The sequence below is a fragment of the Neophocaena asiaeorientalis genome, unplaced genomic scaffold (genome assembly GCF_003031525.2).
Source record: "Neophocaena asiaeorientalis asiaeorientalis breed wild unplaced genomic scaffold, Neophocaena_asiaeorientalis_V1.1 scaffold14, whole genome shotgun sequence".
Taxonomy (NCBI): domain Eukaryota; kingdom Metazoa; phylum Chordata; class Mammalia; order Artiodactyla; family Phocoenidae; genus Neophocaena; species Neophocaena asiaeorientalis.
In genome coordinates, this window is record NW_020175192.1 from 2,632,866 (window position 1) to 2,655,951 (window position 23,086).

At 53.0% G+C, this 23,086-nt stretch overlaps 1 protein-coding gene across 2 annotated transcripts in view; it reads right to left on the reverse strand.

Moving 5' to 3' along the window:
• Positions 1 to 6,330: 6,330 nt before the first annotated feature.
• The window catches only part of GPAT4 (glycerol-3-phosphate acyltransferase 4), a 31,573-nt gene continuing 14,817 nt past the window's right edge, over positions 6,331 to 23,086 (reverse strand). The window contains exons 3-12 of one of the 2 annotated variants that reach the window (XM_024765164.1): positions 17,260 to 17,329; positions 16,859 to 17,159; positions 16,020 to 16,094; positions 15,155 to 15,244; positions 14,885 to 14,978; positions 14,262 to 14,377; positions 13,232 to 13,287; positions 12,625 to 12,710; positions 9,471 to 9,679; positions 6,331 to 7,102 (exon numbers count right to left, since the gene is read on the reverse strand). In XM_024765164.1, coding sequence (XP_024620932.1) covers positions 6,994 to 7,102; positions 9,471 to 9,679; positions 12,625 to 12,710; positions 13,232 to 13,287; positions 14,262 to 14,377; positions 14,885 to 14,978; positions 15,155 to 15,244; positions 16,020 to 16,094; positions 16,859 to 17,159; positions 17,260 to 17,329 — 1,206 coding nt within the window. In that variant the 3' untranslated portion in view covers positions 6,331 to 6,993. The remainder of the gene's footprint in view (positions 7,103 to 9,470; positions 9,680 to 12,624; positions 12,711 to 13,231; positions 13,288 to 14,261; positions 14,378 to 14,884; positions 14,979 to 15,154; positions 15,245 to 16,019; positions 16,095 to 16,858; positions 17,160 to 17,259; positions 17,330 to 23,086) is intronic. The other variant, XM_024765163.1, reaches the window with a different exon arrangement.

The following is a 23,086-nucleotide window of genomic DNA, read 5'->3' on the forward strand; positions in this document are numbered from 1 at the left end:
CATAAGGCGCTTGCTTTTGGAAAGTGAGTGGCAAAAAATGGCAAAAATGGGAAAACCGGAAAACAAATTTCTACCCCCAAGAGATGATTTTGGAAGCCCCTGGCTTATTCGGTCCACGTTTTATTTAATTTAGAAAATACAAAAGAATCTAAAACAGAATGAATATATGTATATGTATAACCGAATGGCTTTGCTGTACACCTGGAACTCACACAACCTTGTAAATCAACTAGACTCCAATAGAATCTAAATTTAAAATAAATGAATTTTTAAAAAAAGAAAGTACAGCCAAGCAGTTAATCAGGTGATAAAAGACAAGTGGCAAAGGTTTGCCGCACAGGACCGGGTGACCAACGGGGTGGGGCTGTCCAGAACATTCCATGGACGGACTTCAGGCTCACTGCTGGCTGCCAGGGACAAGGCGGCGTGACACGCAGCCACCTGCCACAGAGTTTACCAAGTATAGCAGCGCCGCTGCCCCAGAGAGGTGGCTTTGGCGTCATCGGGACAAGTTAAAAGTGCCGGGGAAAGGGACCCTGGCTGCGGGCCTGGCGCCCGGCCAGTCGCAAGGTCAGTTACAGATGGCGGAGTCCTTGGGGTCCAGACATGGGGTCCAGAGCGAGCACCGCATCCCCGAAAATTCCCAACCGTCTTGGGGAAAGGAGATCCAATGTTGTTCTGGAAGCAGAGAACAAAAGTGGAAGGAAAGATGCAAATCAGTGATGAAACAGGCACCTGCTTCCGTCCTTCCTACCGGAAGCTCCCTGCACTCCTGGACTCGAGCCCCAGAGGCAGAGGCCCCTCGAGAGTGGGAGTTCTGCGGCCCAAGGGCTGCTGCGTGCCAAAGAAAAACGAAATTTGCTAGCCGAATATTTTTTAGACATTTTGCAAGATGCACGGCCTCCCTGACAATTTTTAATGTACTAACTGCCTGGTCCAGTGAGCTGATTAATTGGTGCTGGAGCGATCAATAAAAACCAGAAAATTAAAACAATTTTAAAGTGATTAAGTAGTTTAACACCTGTCTCCCGTCACGTCAGCACAGGAAGAAAAATAAAGCAGGTGTCGAAGGGGCTCCTGAAGCAAGAGAAAACAGCGCCTGCCTCGGAGAAATGACAGATCACGGCTGGGGGATCAATTCGAGGGCTCGCAGCCCTTCCCGAGCCCAGGTTGCAGCCACCCAACCAGGCGCCGCAAGAGCTGGGCGCCCTCGGCCCCCCTGCAGAGCCGCTCCTCAGCTCGGGAGGGTCGGTGTCTGTCCAGACCCCCAAAACAGGGCGGGAGGGGGCGGGGTGGGGGGAGCAGAACATCTTGCCCCAGGGCTCCGGATGGCATCTGATGCGAAGGTACCAGCTCACTCCCGACCCCAGTCCCCACCCCTCGGCGCTGAGTCTGCAGTACGCGGAGCATTATACGCAGTGAAGTGCAGTCTGCGGACCCCGGGGTCACAGGTCTCCGGGATCACCGGGTCTTCCATTCTAGAAGCTTCAGGCCTCCACTCTTACTCTCTAGGGAAACAGAGCTTCCCACCGTCCACCGTTCCCCGCCGCCTCCTGCCTGGCTGTGCCTACAGGAGCGGCAGGTGCCTGCCTGGCGCTGGCCAGATGCCCCTCTAACTCCTTGTGCCGACCTCACTCGCCCCCGACCCCCGCCGTCAGCTGGAACAGAAGCCGGACAGCAGGAGTCACTTCTCTCCCAAGTTAATGTACTTGACTCAGAATCCCCGGAAGGAAACTCACAGAGCGCAAGAAACCCTAAGATGAGTCTTCTCCAGCTGCCCCACTGAAGTGCTAACGCAGAGTTGAATGAGCAAGGACAGGGGAGGGAAGTCGGGGAGAATTAACAAAGGCTAGAAGTGAAGCCCAGGTGAAGCATGGGCCACGTCTCCAGTTTCACCTTGAAAGTGGACTTGAATTGTGCACGTGCAAAGTGCAGAATATACTTACTGTTACTCACGTCCTAGACAGCTGTCCTGTGGCTTTCCGGCCTGGGCTTACCTCTACGCCCCGCTAGGGGTGGGTGGGACCAACCCCTAGGGACAGGACCCAAAGCTCCTCCGGGGAGAGGCTGGGCATCTCGGGCAACCCCTCAAAATGGGGCAGAACGGGCCACGCTCCAGGACAGCCGTGTCACCACTCACCTGCCCTGCGCACCTGAATCCTGCCCACCTTCAGGGTCCCCGATGCCGCAGCTGTCGCCCCCAAGACCAGGACAGGAAAGGAACTCAAGCAACAAGAGAAACCTTGCAGCAGGTTTAAAATATTAAAATTTTAAAACATCTTAAAATGTGATTTAAACGTTTTATAATAGGTTTAAAAACATTCAAGCCCTCAGCTGAACTTCTTACTAGCCACCCTCGCTTCAGCAGCCCCTTCCCGTTAACACCTGTCACGCTGGTTATGAATGGAAAAGAGGGTGCAGCAGTGGCCTGGATCAGGGCAGGGTTGGGGACGGCCATCAGTTCTAATAAGAGCATTTCCCGGGTCTCATACTTCCCTCCGGGCTGGGAGTTCTGGTTCTGTACCCAGTGGTTGGCCCTCTCTGTACACAAGTCTGTTTGGGGCCGTATCAGTCTCAGTGAAAACTTGCCAAACCCTTTACAGCAAATTCAACCCTTTACAGCGAATTTTATGCCAATGACAATCTCACCAATAAAAGACTCCAATCTTCAGCTCTTTAGCCCACTTTCTAAGATAATCCATATAGCCAGATCTCCACCTAACACATGAACCACCTCTTGGCATTTCCTGCCACAAGATGTGACTTTGGTGATTTGACCAGGGAGGAAGCTAAGAGGTCCCGCCGTCCAACTTTTCTCATGGATCCCAAACGTCTGTCCGTCCAGGGTGACTACTCCAGGGTGCACGGCGGGTCGTCTGCAGCACGAGGGTCTGTGCTGCCCAGATGGCAATCGTGGGGGCCCAGCCCCGGCACCTCGCCCCTCTCAGAAGCAAACAGCAGGTTCTTGACTCGGCGCCCCCGGCCTGCACCTGCTGCCTGCGGAGTGAGCCTCCAGGCTGCTGGAGATAAAGTTTCCCTGGGCCCAAGTTCCAAACTCGGCTGTTTTGTTTCTGTTAAAACGCAATTGTTTTTCTCTGGAGTGTGCCGTGACTGCTCGGCGTCAGGAAGATGTATGAAAACCTCCACTTCAATTCAGCATCCTTTTTCTCCCAGACAAACATGGTCGGATTTTAATAAATCAAAGAGCCACACTGTTTAATAAAAATTTATTGACTTACAAGTGATTATTTATCAAAAGACCATTAATAGCAGGTACCGGAATGATGTGGTACTGGGTGGTGCTGGGAGACTAATAGGAAATCAATGCTGCTGGCCGGCTGGAATGCATATAAGAAGCCCACCCCTTCGACAGCCAGCGCAATTTCACCCGCAAAACACACCTGACGCTACCCCTGCTGCGATGAAAAGTTCCCCCTTTTTATTTATCGTTTACAAATGAAATGATCAATACTTTTAATCTAGAGCAAAATTTATTAACTTTCCCATCGGAGAGAGACATATTGACTGGGGGAGAGGAGGGTTAGCGCAGCGCAAGACGGATGGCGGGATGGTGGTCTCTGGGCCCGTCCAGAGGCAGTGTGCGTGCAGCTGCCCTCCCAGCCCGGGCGATGGGCTACTCAGGGCAAGTGCAACCAGAGAAATCAAGTCTGGCTGCCCGGGATGCAAAGCAGGTGGATGGGACATGCCACGCCGTGGACTCTGGTCATCAGGGACCGCTGGAAGCGCCATCCCCCAGACCACTGAGGTTTCGGTCAACTCCAGGAAGGAAACGCCAGGGTTTATAGACCTGGAGGACTTCCACAGGACAGCAGGGTTAGTGCCCATGGCTGGGGAGGTGCTGTCGTGAAGGGCTGAGCTGGGGTGGTGCCCGAGGGCTCGTCCCGGCCTGGTCTGGGCACTCAGGACTCTGAGGCCCGTCCCCCCAAAACACACACACACACACACACTTCACATCGGGCTGCAGGGCGGCAACCAGCAGTGGGCTCTGACCCAGTAAAGAATCAAATTCTGAAGTTGGATGTCACCTCAGACTGCTCGGCCAAGCTGAGCTCCCCGAGCCCCGGCCTGGAGACAGCCTTCTACAGAGCTTCCCGTCAGGGGGACCTTACCAGCCTTTTCACAAAGTTCCTTCGCCAACTAGCTGGGGAAAAAAATAGCTCACGTTTCAGTGAAAAAAGTCTTCCCAAGATGCACAATCAAATCCACCCAGCCCCACTACCACCTAAAACCCTGGGGACTCTCTGACACGTTGTGACACCCTCCAAAGGAGTTTCACGAGCCCAGTGTTCTGCAGGAAGCAAAAGGATTCAAACTCATTTATGTCTGAACCCAGATGACTTTACAGCTCAAAGTTGTCTAAACTAGGGGTTTAAAAATTACAGACATTTCAGATGTGGAAAGGGCCTTAGGGGTCACCTAGCCCAAGTCCCAAGTTATGGATCAGGAAATAGAAATAAAGCCCAAACGGCAAATGAGTGGCAGGTCAGGAAGGTGATTTGATGCTGGCCAGTACTCATCCCACTACTTACTACCACTTGGTTTCATTCCAAGACCTGTCCTCCCGGGTGCTGGGATCCCAGAAGTGAGCGTATTTTGTACATTACGTTGCTTTACCTGCTTCGTTGTTGTTATTCCTAAATGTCAGGAGGTTTAACCATACAAGACCGACTCAGTTATCCCAAGCCAATTATGAATAACTGGGGGCCTGCAGGGTCCCCAGTTTAAAAGGATGGAGTGGTCTGATGATTCTGTACTCTTGTTACAAGCACTAAATAAAAATTTCTATTTATAGGGGCGTAATTCACATCCCTTCTCAGCTGGTAACAGTGAAAAGAACCATTACTTAGTCTCCACAAGTATTTCTTTACATAGCAGCAATTCTAGACCAGGTTCTTGCAGTCCTCTGCTATGCCATCAGCAACAGACAGATGTGCTGAAAAGAATGTGAGAAAACTAAAAGCAAAATGTTTGAAGTACCTATGAAAATTATGAAATAAACATACTGAATGGCAGAAAGAAAAGGGAACTTTTAAAAATGGAACCTGATCTTTAAGACCAGTTTGTAAAGATCATTCCAGATAGCTTTTTTTTTTTTAATGGTGTTTTTGTTGGTTTTTTAGAATTTATTTATTTTTGGCTGCGTTGGGTCTTCGTTGCAGTGCGCGGGCTTCTCATTGCGGTGGCTTCTCTTGTTGTGGAGCACGGGCTCTAGGCACATGGGCTTCAGTAGTTGTGGCACATGGGCTCAGTAGTTGTGGCTCACGGGCTCTAGAGCACAGGCTCAGTAGTTGTGGCGCACGGGCTTAGTTGCTCCGTGGCATGTGGGATCTTCCTGGACCAGGGCTCGAACCCGTGTCCCCTGCACTGGCAGGCGGATTCTTAACCACCGTGTCACCAGGGAAGTCCCCAGACAGCTTGCAAATACTGAACAGTACTGCCTATAAAAGACTAAAAATCACTGTTTATTCTTGCACATTTTGTAAAACAGTTCATAAGAGGCTGTTCTTACTGTCCTAACAGTGTTTTAGTTTGAGAGAAATGGAATAGAAAGAGAAACAGAGTTTCCCGCCCGTTGGCAGGGGCGGGTAGGAGGAAATGAGAGGCTATCCAGGGGACAGGAGCAGCCGGCAGCTGGGTGGAGACTCAGACTGAGGTCAGAAGCCCCTGGAGCCAGGCTCACTGCCACCGCCTCCCCACGTCGAGGCTGGGGGGCGGCTTGGACAGCTGACCCTCCCCGTGGCCGCTGCAAAACCCTGAGGGGTGTGGTGGCTGCTCTGCCAGAGCAGGGAGCGGGGAGGGACGGACGGACAGACAGACGGAGAAGTTGTGGGAGAGGCAGCTCTCCCCTGAGGGATGTGAACTCAGGCGAGTCTTGAAGCCATAAGGGGGAAGGGGCCTGGCTTCGGACCTGCCTCCAGGTGACCACAGGCTGGCGCAGGTGGCCAGCGGCTTCCCTCTGCTGCATGAAGCCCACGGGGCACCCAACCCCCAGAGCCCCCGCTGCTGCCCTGTCTGGGGATTTTCTCGTCGCTTCCCACGCCCTCACCTCCAGACCATCTTGCACGCCCTCCACCCGCCGTCACACACCTCCAATCCCACGGCACCGTGTGTGGGGAATCCCAAACCACCCAGAGCTACGCAAACACCTAACAGGAGGGCTTTACCTTCTTCCCACCCACACTAGTCCCCGTTCCAGAAGCCAAGTCCCCGCGACGGCTCAAGTCAGAGAACCAGACTACTGCCGGGAAGGATGCTGCTCGGGCCCACAGCCAGGAGAGGGCGCGTGAAGGAAAAGACCCTGCAATTCAGTCACCATCGAAGACAATTTTATTTACTCACAGAAACAAACCTGGAGCCCCGTGGGCAGCTCCAGCTCCCCTCATCCCGCCCCACCCTGGGCCCTGGAGCCGCAACGCTGAGCTGACAGGCCTCCCCTCGTGGTAGCGCGCGAGCTGCCACAGCAACCCGGTGAGGTAGGTGTCGCCACACCCCCAGCCCAGGGGACAGCGGGGCAGCCGAGGCCGAGCTGGCAGAGTGCGGCCGGAGCGGGAGGACCGGTCCCCGTGCCCGCCCGGCCCCGTAGCCAGCGGCCCAGGCCGGGGACCGTCAGTCTGCCGAGGGCCCCTGCAGACCACATGTTCTCTTCTCGAGTCTGCGGGGCCCCGAGGCTGCGCCTTCCTCGGGGCGGGCCTGGCCTGGTGAGGTCCCCGCCCGCAGGCGGGTCTCGGGGACAGACCGCACCCCGGGTCCCGAGTGGGGATGGCAGGCTCTCGCCCAGCACTCAGGCTGCACGGGCACGGTGGCGAGGGGACTTTAATGGCACTCCTCCCGCCGACTTGGCGGAGAAGGAACAAGAAGGCAGCTCGTCCTGGGAGCAGCCCGGGCGGCTCGAAGAAGCCCGAAGAGTCCTGTGTGCGCAGCGGCCCGTGGCGCCTGCGTCCTGGGCGGAGGTGGCCGGGCGGCAGCGCGGGCTCAGGACCGGCTCCGGTCCTCATGGTTGCCAACGATCATCTTGCTGTACAGCTTCTGCTGTTCCTCCTTGAACGTGTCCTTCACCTTCTCCCGCTTCAGACCACCGTCCCTGACGAGAGAAAGAGGAGGGCTGGATGCAAGAGCAGGGAAGCCCCGTGGCCGCCCTGTGCCCCGGCCAGGTGTGCCCCCACCGGCTGCCTGTGCCGCTCCCGCCCAGAGAAGCCCCGTGGCCGCCCTGCGCCCCGGCCAGGTGCGCCCCCACCGGCTGCCCGTGCTGCTCCCACCCGGAGAAGCCCGCCAGAGTCGCAGCAGCTCCCTCGTCACGGTGGCCTCGGAAACAGGCCCTGGGCCTGTGGGACCCACCCTCTCCACCTTACAACTCTCACCCCTGCCCTGGGGTCAGAGCTCACCCCTCTTATCCAGGGTACTTTCTAATTGCTCACACCTGCCAAGGAGTTCAAAGTTCTTTCTGCTCAAACATTCATCCTCACCTTACAGAAAGCAAAGGAGGCCCTGGCTTTATGGAAGGTGAGCCAAGCTTTAAGAAATACCAGGACTTATAATGAATCTGTAAAACTGATCTGTAAAATAAAATCTGTACAATTCAGACGCCGGGATTCTCCAAATTCACGCAAATGAACACAACGGAAAATACAAGTTCTTACTTCTTCGCGCTCAAGGGATGGTCCCGTAAGGGAATGGAAGTAACGCAGAGTTTGGGGCTAACCCACCTCCTCCAATAGCCCCAAAGAAATCCTCTAAACGTGGATTCGCTTCTTCAAAGTCTCCCCCCACCTGACAGACACCCCAACGCCTTGCCTGCACCCTAGAATCACCATCTTGAGTGACTGATGCAGACCCAAGCCCACCGCAGTCTTTCTCTCACACTTTGAGTGTGGAGGCGGGCTGGTAGGAAAAGTCTCTGGTGAAGCCCTCACCACCGGACCCACCTTACCCTGGGAGCCCTGACACCTGCCACGTCCTTTAAAATCCCCAGCAAAGGCCTCCTTTGGAAAGCGGCCACCCTTGCCTTCGCTGGGCTTCAGCGACAGGGAACGTGGGGCAGTGGCTAAACATTCAAGCCGGTCAGACCTGAGCTCAACCTGCGACTCCAGGGCTTATTCTGTGGCTTTGAAAGACAGTTACTTAACCTCTCCGAGTTTCAGTTTCTCATCTGAAAAATGGCAGTGACGATTTTCCTACTCATGGAGTTACTGAGGGTGAGGTGAGGTGATTAGACCAGCGGCAGCGGCACTGTGTCTGGCGCCCAGCAGGTGCCCAATAAACGTCAGCATTTTTAAAAAGGGCCAAGCGGACCCAGAGACTGCCACACTGAGTGAAATTAGTCAGACAGAGAAAGACAAAATCGTGGGATCGCTTATATGTGAAATCTAAAAAAAATGATACAAATGAACGGATTTACACAGAAATTGAGTCACGGATGTAGAAAACTTAACAGTTACCAAGGGGGAAAGGGGAGGGGAGGAATAAACTGGGAGACTGGGATTAACACATACACACTATGATATATAAAAGATAAGCACTATGAAGAACCCACCGTGTAGCACAGGGAACTCTATTCTGTGCTCTGTGGTGACCTGTGTGGGAGTGGCGTCTGGAAGAGGGTGGCTATACGCATATGTATTGCTGATTCACTTCGCTGTACAGCAGAAACTAACACAAGTGCAAATCTACTATACTCCAATAACAAAATTAATTTTAAAAAAAAGGTTACAGGTCAGCTTAAACGCCCAGTCAGTCAAATGCACTCCAGAGCTGACCCCTGCACTTAAACCTAAGGGTCCCAGGAGGGGGGAATCAGTCCCCCTGACCCAGTGTTCAACCACATCAACCTCCTGTTAGCTGGAGTATAACTACCTCACACCCTAGTGTAAGGGTCTGCAAACCATGGCCCACGGGCTGAATCCACCCGATGCCCACGTCTGTAAGTGGAGTTTCACTGGCACACGGACCCGCTCCTGCACTGTCTCTGGCTGCTGTCCCGCTACAATGGCAGAGTCAAGCAGTTGCACCAGAGACCACATAGCCCAGAGTCTAAAATACGTACTGACTCTTTTCAGAAAAAGTTTGCCAACTCCGGCTCTAGTAGGTAACAAGCTACAAAAACACAAAACTGGCCTTTCTAAGGATGGTGCAATTTGCCAAATACACGAGATGAGAGAGCCCAATGCTCCTCTGAGGTTTCCAGGCTGGCACGGAGTCCCTGCCCACAGAGACAGGGCTGTCCCGGTGCTCAGGTGGACTGTGTCCCCAGGAGGGGGCGCCAAACGCACCGCTTCATCCAAACATCCCGGGCTTCTGAGAGTGAGTCAAACTGCTGACTCTCCAGGACTGGTGGGCTCCTTCTTCACACCAGGGAGAGGAGGATCCTTCGTAAATGGAGTCAACCACCCAGCACCTGCTTCAGAAATTCCCATCCTCCTGGACTCGGCTGCTAAGATCCAGCTCTGACTCACCACAGCAGGTCCACAAGGCCTCCCTGCCTGGCAATGGCGGACTTCACCCTGTTTGCGAACTGGACGGCATCTTCCTCGGCCTCTCTCGTCATGGGAGGCAGGTACCACACGCTGCAGACGATGGCCCAGCTGGTCATCATCCTCAGCAGGTACGTCACCATCCCGTACTTGCTGCTGTTCCAGAAAGCATCACCGAACTGGGGGTCATACTGCAAGACAAGGGAACGCCGGACAGTGAGAAGTCAGGAGTTCTAACCTGTGTGAGCGTCAACGGGTCAGGAGTTCTAACCTGTGTGAGCGTCAACGGCAGCTCTGCTGAACGCCCCCTGCCACGCCCGGGGCAGGACCGGTACTAGGACGCTACTCCCAGCCCCCTACGTGGACGCTTCCGCAGAAGCCCCACACCTGGGCACGTGTGACACCTAGCACATCCACCCCCGAGCGCAGATCACTCAGGGGGACCAGCGGCCTTCCTCCAAGGTCCTCCCTCTTTGATCCAGGGGCCTGTCTCACTCACAGGTGTCTACTGTCTATTCCTCAAGTCCTCAAGCACATCCGCACACAGAAGAGGAGCACATCCTCCAGGGATCCAGGCCCTGAGTCAACAATCCCCAACGTTTCACCCCACCGGCTCCATCAACCCCTCCTGTCACGTCACACACTCACAAAGACCGACACGTACCTCCACAGAGAGAGACTTTCTTACACAACCGCCAGCTTTCAAAGATCGCTTCCGGTGCCCAGACCAAGGAGAAAACAACTAGAAAGCTCTGCTTGTGTCACAGCGCTTCTAACGGAGCTGCCTGTCCGTGTGAGGAGGCCGCACTGCCCCGAGGAAGTCGCAGCGGCCACAGCGGGCGGGCAGGCATCGGATACTGCCACCTGCCAGCCGCTCCGAGGGAGGCGAGGGCTGTGCCTCAGGGGCATTTTGTGGGCCATGTGGCCGCAGCTGCGACCCTCATTCTCCCCAAACAGAAGAGCTAGTGCAGGCGAGTCGGGAGGGAGAGCTGCCGCAGGAAGTTACACAAGAGGCAGCGAGAGGAACCGGTCCCTGAGGAGAAAGCCTGAAAGGGTCAGGGCTGAACTGCCACTGCACGTCTGAAGGGCTCTCAGAGACAAGCCGTCACATGGAGTGTGTGACTGCGAAGCAAAGACCCAGGACCCGAGTGAAAAAACCAAAGGAGATGCAGTTTCACGAGTCGTCTCACAGGACCCAGCTGTCACCAGTGTGGAGGACGCCCCTCCCCGGAGACCCTGGGAAGGGACACCGGCCAAGATGCCCCAGTGCAGGTTCTTACGCTTGGGGGCGAGGGGGCTGGGTTAGAACTATATGATTTTTTTTCAGGCCTTTCAAGCCGAAATTTTATGATTCTCAGAATAAAAATTAGAGAATTTTGCCTAATTGCACACCTGACTACAGAAATGAAGACATTTAGACTTAATCATAGAAACTAAAAACTCCGGAGGTAACTACAGAAGGCTTAAAAGGGTTCATGTTATAACACCACGAGGAAACATGGGAGAAGAACGAGTCTTAAACAGGAGCTAGTGTGTGTGACTGGAAGAAAGTGCTGTTACAGTTTACACGGCATGACTGGAGAGAAACCTCAGCTGAGGGCTGATTCTCTATTCCATGCTGGGCAGACACCGTAGAGAGAAAAACAAGGCAAAAGTTCAAAACAGCCAATACATTCCTCAAAGTCAAACAATGGCTTAATTTTGGTGGAAATGTAACAAGAGCTTTAAAACCGCTAAGGTCATGCAAGTTTGGTTACCAATGACGCCTTCACAGAAACTAGAAAAGTATCTGGGAAGCAGAAGTTCTTAATCACATGTGAGCTTTAATAAACCTGTGGGTGGAAGGAAAATTTACACACCCATGTCCTGGAGCTGGCATGACTGTCCAAGGGTCCATGTTCCAAAAGTGGCGAAGAGCAAGCAGGCTCTCAGTGTGGTCCCCGACCAGCAGTGTCAGCAGCGCCCAGGGACGGGTCAGAAATGCAAGTTCAGAAACTCCAGGCCCGGGGCCCAACGATCTGCCTTTTCACAGCCCCACCAGGGGATGCTGATGCAGCTGCACCAAACCGATGCTCTGGAGTGAGCACGAAGGGCTTCTGTGCGGCAGCCGGTTTTTAATAAACACGTGGGGTGAGGCACTGGGCTCCCAGGACATTAAACTGCGGGACGCACGCACGCAACGCAAACATCTCTCCCCGTTCCCACACCCACGGCACACACTACGAACAGAACGTTTTCTGCTGCTCCAGACCCAGCATCCTCAACGAATCCCGTGGGCAGCCCTGGTCCAGGGACCTGTAACCGTGCAGCCACTCTTCATTCACCATCCCTGCCCTGGTGCTCGGCCTACCTGGGAAAGCAGCGTGGCTGGAAAGTGTCCGCTTAACCAAGAAGAACATCTCCTCCCCCAAATGCCCCAGTTGTGCTGCCAGGTGACAATGAGGAATATTTCTTCAGAAGCCTTTGCAGACAAAAGACGCTCGCAAAAGTATGGAGACTAAATTCTAACGGCAACTCTGACTCACTCTTACCCCAATCTGAGACGTCAATCTAAATACTCTAAACACAGTGACAAAGGCTGTGTTTTTTTGAGGAAGTAGTGTAACAGCATTCTTTTAGAAATAATTACGTGTATCTACTTATAAATTTAGATGGATACGAGGGGGAGAGAGAGGAGGAGGAAAAGGGGAAACGGGCTGAGTGCGTCCCATCTTCCTGAGCAAGTCTGGACTCTCAGAGGTTCAAGTTCCTAAAAGGTGGGGCAGACTAACAGGTTCCTTTAAGGCCCCTTTACTTTCACGAAAGGCCTTCGGTCTGTCAGATGTCACGCGAACCACGGGAGCCACAGCAGCGGGGCTCTCTCTTCCTCCAGCAGCAAGGACACATCTGCACCTACCCACCCTTACCTCTAACCGACCAAAGGCACAGACCCAGCTGGGCAGCCCCGTGCCCACAGGAAGCCCCTCAGGTGGACTGCCTTCCACACCGGCGGGGCTTAGGAGGAAAGAGAAACCAGTGGGGGAGATGCACCAAGCTCAGGGCTCCGCAGTGTGGGCTGCTCCATGCAGAGGGGGCCCAGCTCCCCGTTGTACGTCACAGCGGCAGCGGTGGTCACCTGGCCTCAGAGGGCTCGTACCTTGATCGCAACGGGGTAAACTGTGGCTCCAATTTCGAAACTTCCCTTTTTGAACATCATCACAGACGTATTGTTGATGCAGGTTCCTAAAACGCAGGAGAGAGTAAAATGCTATTTCCTTCGGTCCTTTACCCCAGAGATTAGGAGTTTAAGGATTAAATATAATAATAAAAATCATTCTAATGGCTCTTCAAAGAGGATAAACCTGCCATCTCCCCAGCTCCTGAACGCACACTGAAAACAGATGAACAGACTACTGCGCTGCGTCCTCTTCTCTTCTTATAGGACCGTCTTCCCTGGTTCCCACGGCAGCCCAGATGAGAGGCCAGAGGCCCCGGCCGACTCGGGAGGGTCCAGGGAGGACCCTGCAGAAAGCTCAAGGAGCCTGTCAGCAACACTAGAGAAGGGGCTCCCGAAACGGGGAAGGCCACACGGCGGCACTCTCAGTCCATATTCTGAATCCTCTGAGTTTTCAGTCCCACGACCGATCTAAAGGGCCCCCACGTTGCTCAGTGAAGACAGGGCCCCCCCAACAAGGGTGAGGGCCCGGGCTCCAACACAACACTGGACTCACCCTCCTGCACGGCCTCCCCACACAGAAGCTTACCCTCCGGGAAGATGAGGATGGGCAGCTTGCTTTTATCCTGCACGTGCTCGGTCAGCCTTTACAAGAGGAAAATAAAACGAAGGGTCAGACAGCCTCACGTCCATCGTCACCCAAAGGCGTCTATCGATACCCTGCCTAGACGTGACGCTGGACGTGGTAGAAAAGCAGGTTAACGAACACGACCCTCTCTTTTATAAACCCATGGGCTAACAGACAAAACTCCCAAGGACAGGGAACACCGGATGATTACTACTTAATGTGCACAGCTGTTCAATGAAGTACGTGAGTCTGTGCACAGGGGCCATGGCTCAGACCTAGGACTGTCTAAAGGGTTCACCCTCCACAGAGTCCGGCAAAGAGCAGCCTCGAGAAACGCTCACCCTCGACTTCCTACAGCCATGCTGGGTGGGACCTGCAGCCCCCCTGAGACGCAGCGCAGGGAATTCAGGGACGACCCACCATCCCTGAGGAGTGGGTCTTGGCTGAGGCTTGCTTCCTCTCAATTTACGGCAAAGCTCTCGCCATCACTTGCACCATGTTTACATTTTTTTTTTTACCTTGAAAACAGAACTGCACTCTGTTCTGTTGCCTTAAGTGTCTTTTCATTTGTGACAATGAATTCATTTTGAGATTTCTCTAGATCCCACATGCATGCCGCAACTAAGAGTTTGCATGCCACAACTAAGGAGCTGGCAAGCCGCAACTAAGGAGCCCGCCTGCTGCAACGAAGGAGCCCTCGTGCTGCAACTAAGGAGCCGGCAAGCCGCAACTAAGACCCAGCACAACCAAATAAATATTAAGAAAAAAAATCAAATCACATTAAAAGTTCATACAGTGTTCATTACAATGGGTACAATGAATAAAAAAGGTTACAAACATTACTACCTTGGGTTAGTAATAACACTAGGGTTTTGATACTTTTTATACTCCATGTTTCAGAAAAACACTACTATTGAAAGCAGCCGGGGCTCAGTGCAGAAGGCTGTAGAGGCACAGCTTCCCCTAAGCGCAGACTGTGTCACTTGTTTACCTTTTGGCCACCAGGTGGCGATCCTTCACTTCCGAGCGCTCGAACCAGACGTGGGGGCAGGCCTTCACCATGGCTCTCTGGATGACGCCCATGAGGCCGCCGTGCACCTGCCCCACCTACTCTCAGACAAAGGAGCAAGGGCAGTGAAGCCGTCCTCACGCAAGCCCCCAGGTACCCTGAGACACAGACCCCAACCTCTCACCCCGTAACGCTTTATCAGTAACCACAGGCTCTCACTGTTCAGAACCACCATTAGACTCTCTGAATTTAAATTCTCCTTCTAATCAGTGATACCAGAGATGTGTAACTATTGATAAAAACACAGCTGAAAACCCTAAAACGAACCGTGAAGCAGAGCACACCTGTGTCCAACGCCCTCCCTGGGCAGATTATCCAAAGCCCCCGAGCCCAGTGCCTTCAAATCCTCCCTCCCCACCTTCACCCCTCCCCACGGTGCTCACTCTGCTCACAACATCCGGGTCCCAAGGAGTCCCCAAGGCCACAGAAACAAAGGCAACAACCTAGGTCAGGCCCGTGTATAAAAACGTGCTTACCTGTTCACACCCTTAAGAAAGAGCTCCCAGCCCCGACCAGCCTAAAGGAGCAACAGAGAGAGGCCTTACCATGGCGTAATAGCCATCACTGGCCAAAATGATGACGTCAATGGGAGACGTATGATTGGCCACGCAGATGCCGCCATTTCTAGGCCGGTTCTTCCTGCGTTTAAATTGTAGGCAAAGCAACAAAAATCAGTGTGAAACAATTCATCTGGAACTCACGCCTGGCCTCGGCAGCTTCCTCGGCTCTAACGACGCTCTGAGGGCCCGCGGGCCGGCTGCCAGCCCCCCGTGTTACGCCAGCGCACCCCTCTGTCCCACCCCGAGCCCCCTCACCTGTCGTGGTAGGTAATGATGGCCGTCAGGGCTCGTACGCAGATACGATAGCACATTAGGTGAACGTGCTTACTCAGGAACTCCTTAAACCTGCGACAACAGGACAGAGATTTCTGTTTTTATTTTTCATACATATAGGAAGACAGGAAAAGGTGCGGAGTCCAACCACCTAACCATCACTGCCTATGGCCGTTATGACTGAGGAGTATTTTTACAAATATTAGTGTCTATGGTAAAACTCTGTATCAGCATCTTTCTGTCTACAGATAAATAAAGAAATGATGAGGGCTACTCAAATTCACACAAGGATATGCGCTTAGAAATCACAGCCCTAAAATTTCCAGCACACACACCTGAGTCTCCTAGATTCCTTTCCTTCTTGCTGGTCAACACCCAGAGGCAGGGCAAAGGCCAGAGAGTCAAACCTCCCCACCAGCCCAGGGAAAAGAGAGGTTTGCCAGCCCCATAACTTCCCAGAATGAGCCCATTTCTCTTATTAAAAAAAAAAAAGCAAACAAACAAAAAGGCCCTACCTACACGTCTTATCCTCTTACCAATTCATCAACACAGCAGAATGCTCAAAACTCAACATGCTATAAAACCTGCTAGTCCTGGACACTACGGGCTTGTGGTTTCTCCCTTTTGTCTTTAAAATGGGAAGAGTGTGAGGGCTGGAGGGCAAAAAGAACAGTCAAAGATCAAGACCAGCTGGAAAAAAACTTTCCTGCCTATGTCATTGCTGTCGTTGGGTTACTTTCTCCTTCTAAGAGTCTGTGGTTTGGGCTACGCCCAAAGAAGTGGCCTGGCCTTCAAGATAGGAGCCGCCCCCAGTACCTGTAGACTCGGATGCCCGCGCTCTGCTCACCTCCCGTTTGGCAGGTATCCCACCACCGTTGTGCCTACCACCAGGAGGCTAATCCCCGTGAAAGCAAGAGCTATCCTGTAACGAGAAGACAAGTTACAACACAGCAGACAAATCTGTGCCCCGAGTACAGAACTGGACGTGTGAAAATGGAACTGGGCGTCACAAAACCCCCCCCACAAGATCTGATCACCTGGACCCAGACAGGAGTCCGGGTCCCTAGAAACGCGGGCAGGCCTATGAGAAGCAGAGGGCGTTCCGCTTCCAGAGTGGCAGGACACCATGGATTTGGCGTTCAGCCGACACCCTCTCCGCAGGCACTGGCAGCAGCCAGAATGACGGGACGGCCTACTGATGGCTGCGCCGCCCTCACGCACCTGTGGTCTTACCCTTCCTTTTGGCTTAAAACCCTGGCAGAGGCCCAGCTTCGCTGTGAAGCAATAGGAAATAGGGCCCGAAGGTACCAGCAGCCGGCAAGACATACTCAGAATAGCACGTGTACAGAAACACTGGGAGATCAATACTGCCTCTGTCCTGGAGGGGAAGCTGCAGGACCAGAATCAGCCAGGCCCGGGGAGGGGCGGCCAGGAAGGACATCGTGCTCCCCGTCCCTGTGTTTAGGCAGTCCAGACAAGCAATTTGTCTTTGAGAAACCCAGCTACATCTGATACGCAGACAATCCGAGGGCCCTTAAAGGACAAGCCCCGGTGCAGCCTTCCGAGAGCCAGATGGCCTGGCCGGTGAGAGAACGGTACTGTCCTCCTCTCTAAAGTGGGAGAGCAAAGTGGAGGGGCCGGGGGAGTGGGCAGGCAGATCAGGCATCTGGTTAGGCCCTGCCTCACCTGAGGGGCAGGAGGAAGCAGTACCGAATCAGCACTCCTAAGCCCCAGAGCACGGTGAGCCGAAGGCTGATGTACTGGAAGTTATAATTGGTCCTGCTCAGCAAGTTCCAGGACTCCAACTCCTCTGCCGAGAACCTCTTTGTCACCTCATCGTCCATAATGGTCTCCATCCCTTTCCGGCAGAAGTAGAAAATGTCAGAGAGCTCAAACTCGCGAGTGTTGTCCAGAGCCTTACTGCTACCACTCCGGCGAATTTCTTTGATCTCTTCTTCTAGTGACGTGGGATCTTTTGCAATGATTCCTGCAAGAGAACAGCCCGGTCAAGCGGCCCGCTGGGCGAAAGCACGCTGGGAACGCAGCTCCGGGGGCCGCTGTGCAGGGGGACGGACACCCCGTCTTACCGTTGGTGTAGGGCTTGTAGAGCTGGTGGTTCTTCTCCTTGGCGCCTCGCTCCATCCTCAAGGTCGCCCACTGCGGAGGGAACAGCCACACACCGCGATGAGCCCCTTCCTCGCTCGGGGGCACCTCCACTTCCGTTCCGTGACAGACTCCAGCCCGGTGCCCAGAGAGCAGACTGCGGCCGAGAGCACTGGCTCTGGAAGGAAACCGGAGCGCTCTCCTCCTAGAGCACACCCGTCCCAGATAACCTGGACCGAAAGCCACGTCCCCGGCGGTCACGAGCGGGGAGTCAGGAGCTGGGGCGAGCTGCTCGGGGCTCGCTTCTCACGGCCTCCCGGGTCCGACAGTCCACGGACCTCATGGGTTCCTTCGTTTCTGCCAACAGCAGCGCTTCACCAACAGCAAAACCAAGCACCCTTTAAGCTACTGCCCGCCACCCGGTGCTGCCTGCCTTCCAAATTATTCCAAGAAAGCAACAATTTTAGTTTTCGAGTCGATACAGGATTTAAATAATATATATGTCTGGACTGCCCATTCACCCTCTGGGTAACCTTTAACAGGAGACCCCACAAACTTGACACAGAAAGCCTGAGAGTAGCTTAGTGTTTAAAATAAAATTTAAAAGAAAAAAAGGTGTTAAAAAACACTATTTGGAGATAAAAAAACAAAAACAAAACTAGGCTCAAATCCCAAGTTTGACAGTTATGCTGTGTCCCTTAAGCAACTCATGCCAACACTCTGGGTGCTAGTCTTTTCTATCCACAAAACAGGATGATGGTCCTTCAACCTCCTACTTCACGAGGATCCAATGAGACCATATGTGACAGAAGTCGGGAAATGGCAAACCCCCCGAATTGTCCTCAGTATCACTGAAATAATATGGGCTCCAGGAAAGTGAGGCTCTTCCTAGATCCTCCCTTCCTTCATTAAAATCCTTTCAGCTGTCTGAAGAGAGCCAGAGGCTGGGTCCCTCCTGCTCTCAAATGCTGAGAGGCAGACACACGGGCTCCTGTCCACCCTCCTGCAACGTGGTACCGCAGAACAGAAAGTTATGACCGCAGTGAGTCAAGGAAACAGAACGGACATTTTAAAAGGCGTGTTTTCACACTTCTGTTTCCACAGTTCTGCAAGGTAGAAAAGAACCCCATCATTCCATGACACAGCAGAATCCACACGGCACAAAGCCTCTGGTGAGATTCTGCTGGCAGAGCCTGAAGTGTGAGCAAGGCAGCAGAGCCAGAAGCAGGACACGAGCTTAATCAGCCGTCTGACCTCATCTGGAAGTTTCTTCAAACACCACTGTCTAGAGAAAACAGAGTTTACAGACTCACCCAGTTAGAGGTCTAAGGCAGGAAAACTCACACAGCCCATTTCAGGCAGTTAACCCTTGATGGCTTCTGGCACAGGTGATTTCCTTCTAGAAGAAAATGTAAACCTAGCTCCTACAACGGAGAAAGATGAATTCCATCTGGGAATGTCATCGAGGGAAGGGGTGGCTAAGGGGCGAGAGAGCTTACAACAAGCCCGGCACACCGGAGCTGAGGGTTGTCCATTCTGGCCAGGACTCTGCACTGGAGCTACAAAGCGCAGAGTCAGAGAAGCTTGGTTCTGCACTGACAGTTCTGATACTTGGATCCACTTTTAAGCGGCAGGTAGCACCTGCCTTCAGGCCGCTGGATCACTAGGACTCAACGTCTGTGAGGACGCCTCACGACGGAATGTGCGGGAAGGCTGTGGCTTCTGTTTTAACTGGAAAGGTGCTGGTTCCATGAGAGTCTAGTCCCCTAGCTCGATCACAAACATCCTCCTGCCCTCCCGCTTTGTACTCGAGCTTTACTTTTCCGAACTTCAGGCACACCTCAAAATGTCTCTGCGCTGAGGAGAGAACCATCCAAGGTCAGCAGAGCAGGGGAAGAGCGCCGGGCGGGGCCGCCAGGGGCCAGCGCTCGCGACGGGCTCCTTCGCCTTGCTGCGGTGACTCCCAGGAGGGCGTCGGAGAGCTACGCACCTGGCTTCTCCAGCTTCACTTCAAGAAGCACCGCGTCCAGACGCCCAGAATAAAAGCGAGAGCTCCGGGTTCAGAGGTCATTTCCCCACAACCCCCTCCGTTCCCTTGATCCGGGATGTTCAGGACCAGATTACTTAATTATTCCCTTTTCAGCATCTCCAGACAGAGACTGTTAGGGGCGAGGATAATGCTGCACTCGAGCTAACGGTAAACCCAACACAGCCCTCGCAGGTGAACGCAGGCCCAGCCCCGAGAGGTGTGGGCGGCACCACGGTGCATCTCTGCTGCGTGCTCTCTGTTGAGCACTGCGGGTTAGGAACCGAGCGCACCGGAAGGCCTGACAGTCTCTGCAGCACTAATCTCGGCGGAGACCCGCCCCTCTCCTCAGCCAGCCTCCACCGCGCTCCGCACGACCGCACTAGAGACACCCAAAGAACCAGACCCCAGCACCCATCACCGGCCACCACCCAGCCAGCGGCGACATCTCCTCTCCCCGCTTCCGCGGGTATCTCTCAGTAGCTACTGTCCAATCAACAATCCTGACTGCACAGCAGCGTCAACCTCACGTTTCCAATCACCTGCTGGTCATGACCGCGTGCAAGTCCCCCCATCCTCACACCCAGCCTGAGAGCGAGAGGCAGCCGCACACACCCGACCCCAACGTGCTCCCCTCCGCCCGACCCTCCTCCCATGGTCCCCAAGCTTCCCTGCCCGAGAAGGGTCCTCCCTGGCTGCCAGTGTCAGGCCACCCCCTTCGTCCACCCGCGGCTTCTCCCACCTACAGCTCTCTCCCCCGCCTTTCCCCCTCCAGGCCATGCGGACGCGCACTCCCGTCTCACCGTGCAACATCCCCTCCAGGCCCCCAAAGGCTCTTCTCTCCTGAACTAGGTACTGCCTCTAAACCAGACTGCACTTTCTCACCTCTACCCACCGCACTTCTAGAATGCTTTCTCTCTTTTAAGATCCAGTTCAAAGGCCAAATCTTACATGAAATGCTACCTAGCCAATTCCTGCAGTCACAGTTCGTCTCTGCCTGTGTATTTTAACTGGTGTCACATTCTGAATTAGTTCTGTATGCAGACATCTGTCTTTCCTACTAAACTATAACTGCCTCGAGGGGCAGGAGGCAGAACCCAGCGGAATCTGACCAAGCGCCCTGCACTTCGCAGGCAGCCAGTAAGAGCTGCATTTAATTCACCAGCTCCCAGTATTTCTCTTCATCAAGGTCTCCGTATGAAAGACAGACCTGAACCTAAAACCACTCCCTAGCACCATAATCCCACTCTCATCTCCTTCAGTTCGGCCTTTAAGCTACCCGCGGTGATGTTGGGATGGGGGGTGGGGGCACGGACCCATGTGAAGGAGGCCTTACTGCTCCCACTCCCCAGAGGAGGACGTAGATTGCAGGGTCTGAGGACTTCTTCGCTCTAGTTCCAGAGCTGGTAAAAAACCCTCCAAAAAGTCACGCCTATCCCACCCAGATCCCGCAACCTGTTCAGTCTCTTCAACCCCCTCACAGCCATCACTGGTTTCCGACCCATTCCGCTGTGGAGCTTGACGCCACTCATTACAGCTGGCCCATCTTCTCTGACCTGACCTGATCAACCCCCTTCACATCAGGCAAGAAAACTCAAGTCGTTGTTTTTTTTCTTTCTTTCATCTTTCTCGTTTATACCCAGGCTTTCTTCTCTCCTTTTCCAAATCATTCTCAACTCAGTTGGAAGTCCACTGCTAGGAATTCTACCCCAAACAATACCATCATCACTGTACTGAGGGTAAATGTGAGGCACAAACATTAAGACAACTAAGGTACTTTAAGTAACACGCTGCCCTCCGCACACAACCATCTCCCGTGACTCAGCATTAAAAGGACCTGCACAGAGCTGTCTTCCAGGAGGAAAGACCTGCAGGACCCACCCACGCACACATCCCCCCTTGGCAGGTACCCCAAGGTTCCTTTATATGGGGAGATGAGCTGATTGTGGGAAACCGTTTGTCAAGCTGCGCCGACCTAGGTCCCCCAAAAGCACAGGTATGTGTACTGCACGGACTACCAGACATCCAGCTTGAATCATCTTTATGAAGATTACCTACTAAACTTTAAAACTGGCTTATAAGATCCCAGAAGAAAATGTAGACATAAAATTAAATGTACATGCCATTAACACAGCCATAAAATACTGCCAAGACAGAAAGGTAACAAAAAAATTTTTAAGGTGTTGTCAGCTGTGAGACATGAATGAATGTTTAAAATTCTTTACTATTATATTATTTGTCTGGTCATCTACTGCTGTGTAACAAACCACCCCATAACACTGGCTGAAAATACCACCACCAATCTATTCTGCTCATGAATCTGCAAACTGCACAGGGTCCGGCATCGGCTGGGTGTCAGCTGATGCTGGTTGTCACAGCTCCCCTGGGACTGGAATATGGAACACATATACGGGGCCTAGGCTTCCTCACAATGTGGCAGCCGGGCTCCAGGGGCAAGTATCCAGAGGCAGATGGAAGTTAATACTGCCACTTCTAACCTAACCTCACACGTCACACAGCGTCACGGCCACCACATTCTATATGTTAGAAACGAGTCACCAAGGCAGGTTGCCAACTCAAGAGGAGGGCAATCAGACTCCACCTTCTGATGGTAGATGTTAGAATCACTCGGGGAGCTTTTTAAAAATGCCCACCCAAACCAATTAAATCAGAATTTCTGGGGAGATTCTAGTGCTCCCAAACAAGTATTTTCTAAACACTCCCCAGGTGATTCAGATGTGTAGTTAGGAAGAGACCCATGGAATTAAGATGATCTCTGAGCTTCCTTCCAACTGCAAAATTACATATAGCACCCCAGTTTAGGAAGGGATGAAGAGGATAAAAAAAGGCAAAATAAAGGTCTCGTCTTTATTAAAAAGCACCCACAAGTTTAGGTGTATTTTATTTTATTTATTTATTTTTTATTTTTGGCCGTGTTGGGTCTTTGTCGCTGCGCGCAGGCTTTTCTCTGGTTGTGGCGAGCAGGGGCTACTCTTCGTTGCGGTGCATGGGCTTCTCATTGCAGTGGCTTCTCTTGTTGCGGAGCTCTAGGTGTGCGGGCTTCAGTAGTTGTGGCACACGGGCTCAGTAGTTGTGGCTCGTGGGCTCTAGAGCGCAGGCTCAGTAGTTGTGGCACACGGGCTTAGTTGCTCTGCGGCAACTAAGGGCTTCCCCGGTGGCGCAGTGGTTAAGAATCCGCCTGCCAATGCAGGGGACACAGGTTTGAGCCCTGGTCCAGGAAGATCCCACATGCTGCCAAGAGGCTGAGCCCATGTGCCACGACTGCTGAGCCTGCGCTCTGGAGCCCGCAAGCCACAACTGCTGAGGCCCACACGCCTACAGCCCATGCTCCACTACGGGGGAGGCCACTGCAATGGGAAGCCGCGCACTGCAGCAAAGAGTAGCCCCCGCTTACCGCAGCTGGAGGGAGCCCACGCGCAGCAACGAACGCAGCCAAAAATAAATAAATTAATTAATTAAAAAAGGAAAAGAAAAAGATTACCTGTCCCATGGATTGGCCCAAAAATATGATTATAATCGACATTAAAAGCCACAAGAACGTACATCTGAAAAACACAGTCAATAGTAATAAGGATTTACTTGGCTATGAACTTTAAAATACTAATTTGAGGGGACATTTTCAAAATGTAATAGGGAAGGTACATGGATTCTAGGTCTTTTGTTCCACCCAAAGTGATCCAAATTTTAAAAATTTAGCTACTACCGAAGAACTCTGGTCTGATTACTCCAATTTTTATGTTTTAAGAATAAGTACTTCCATAGGT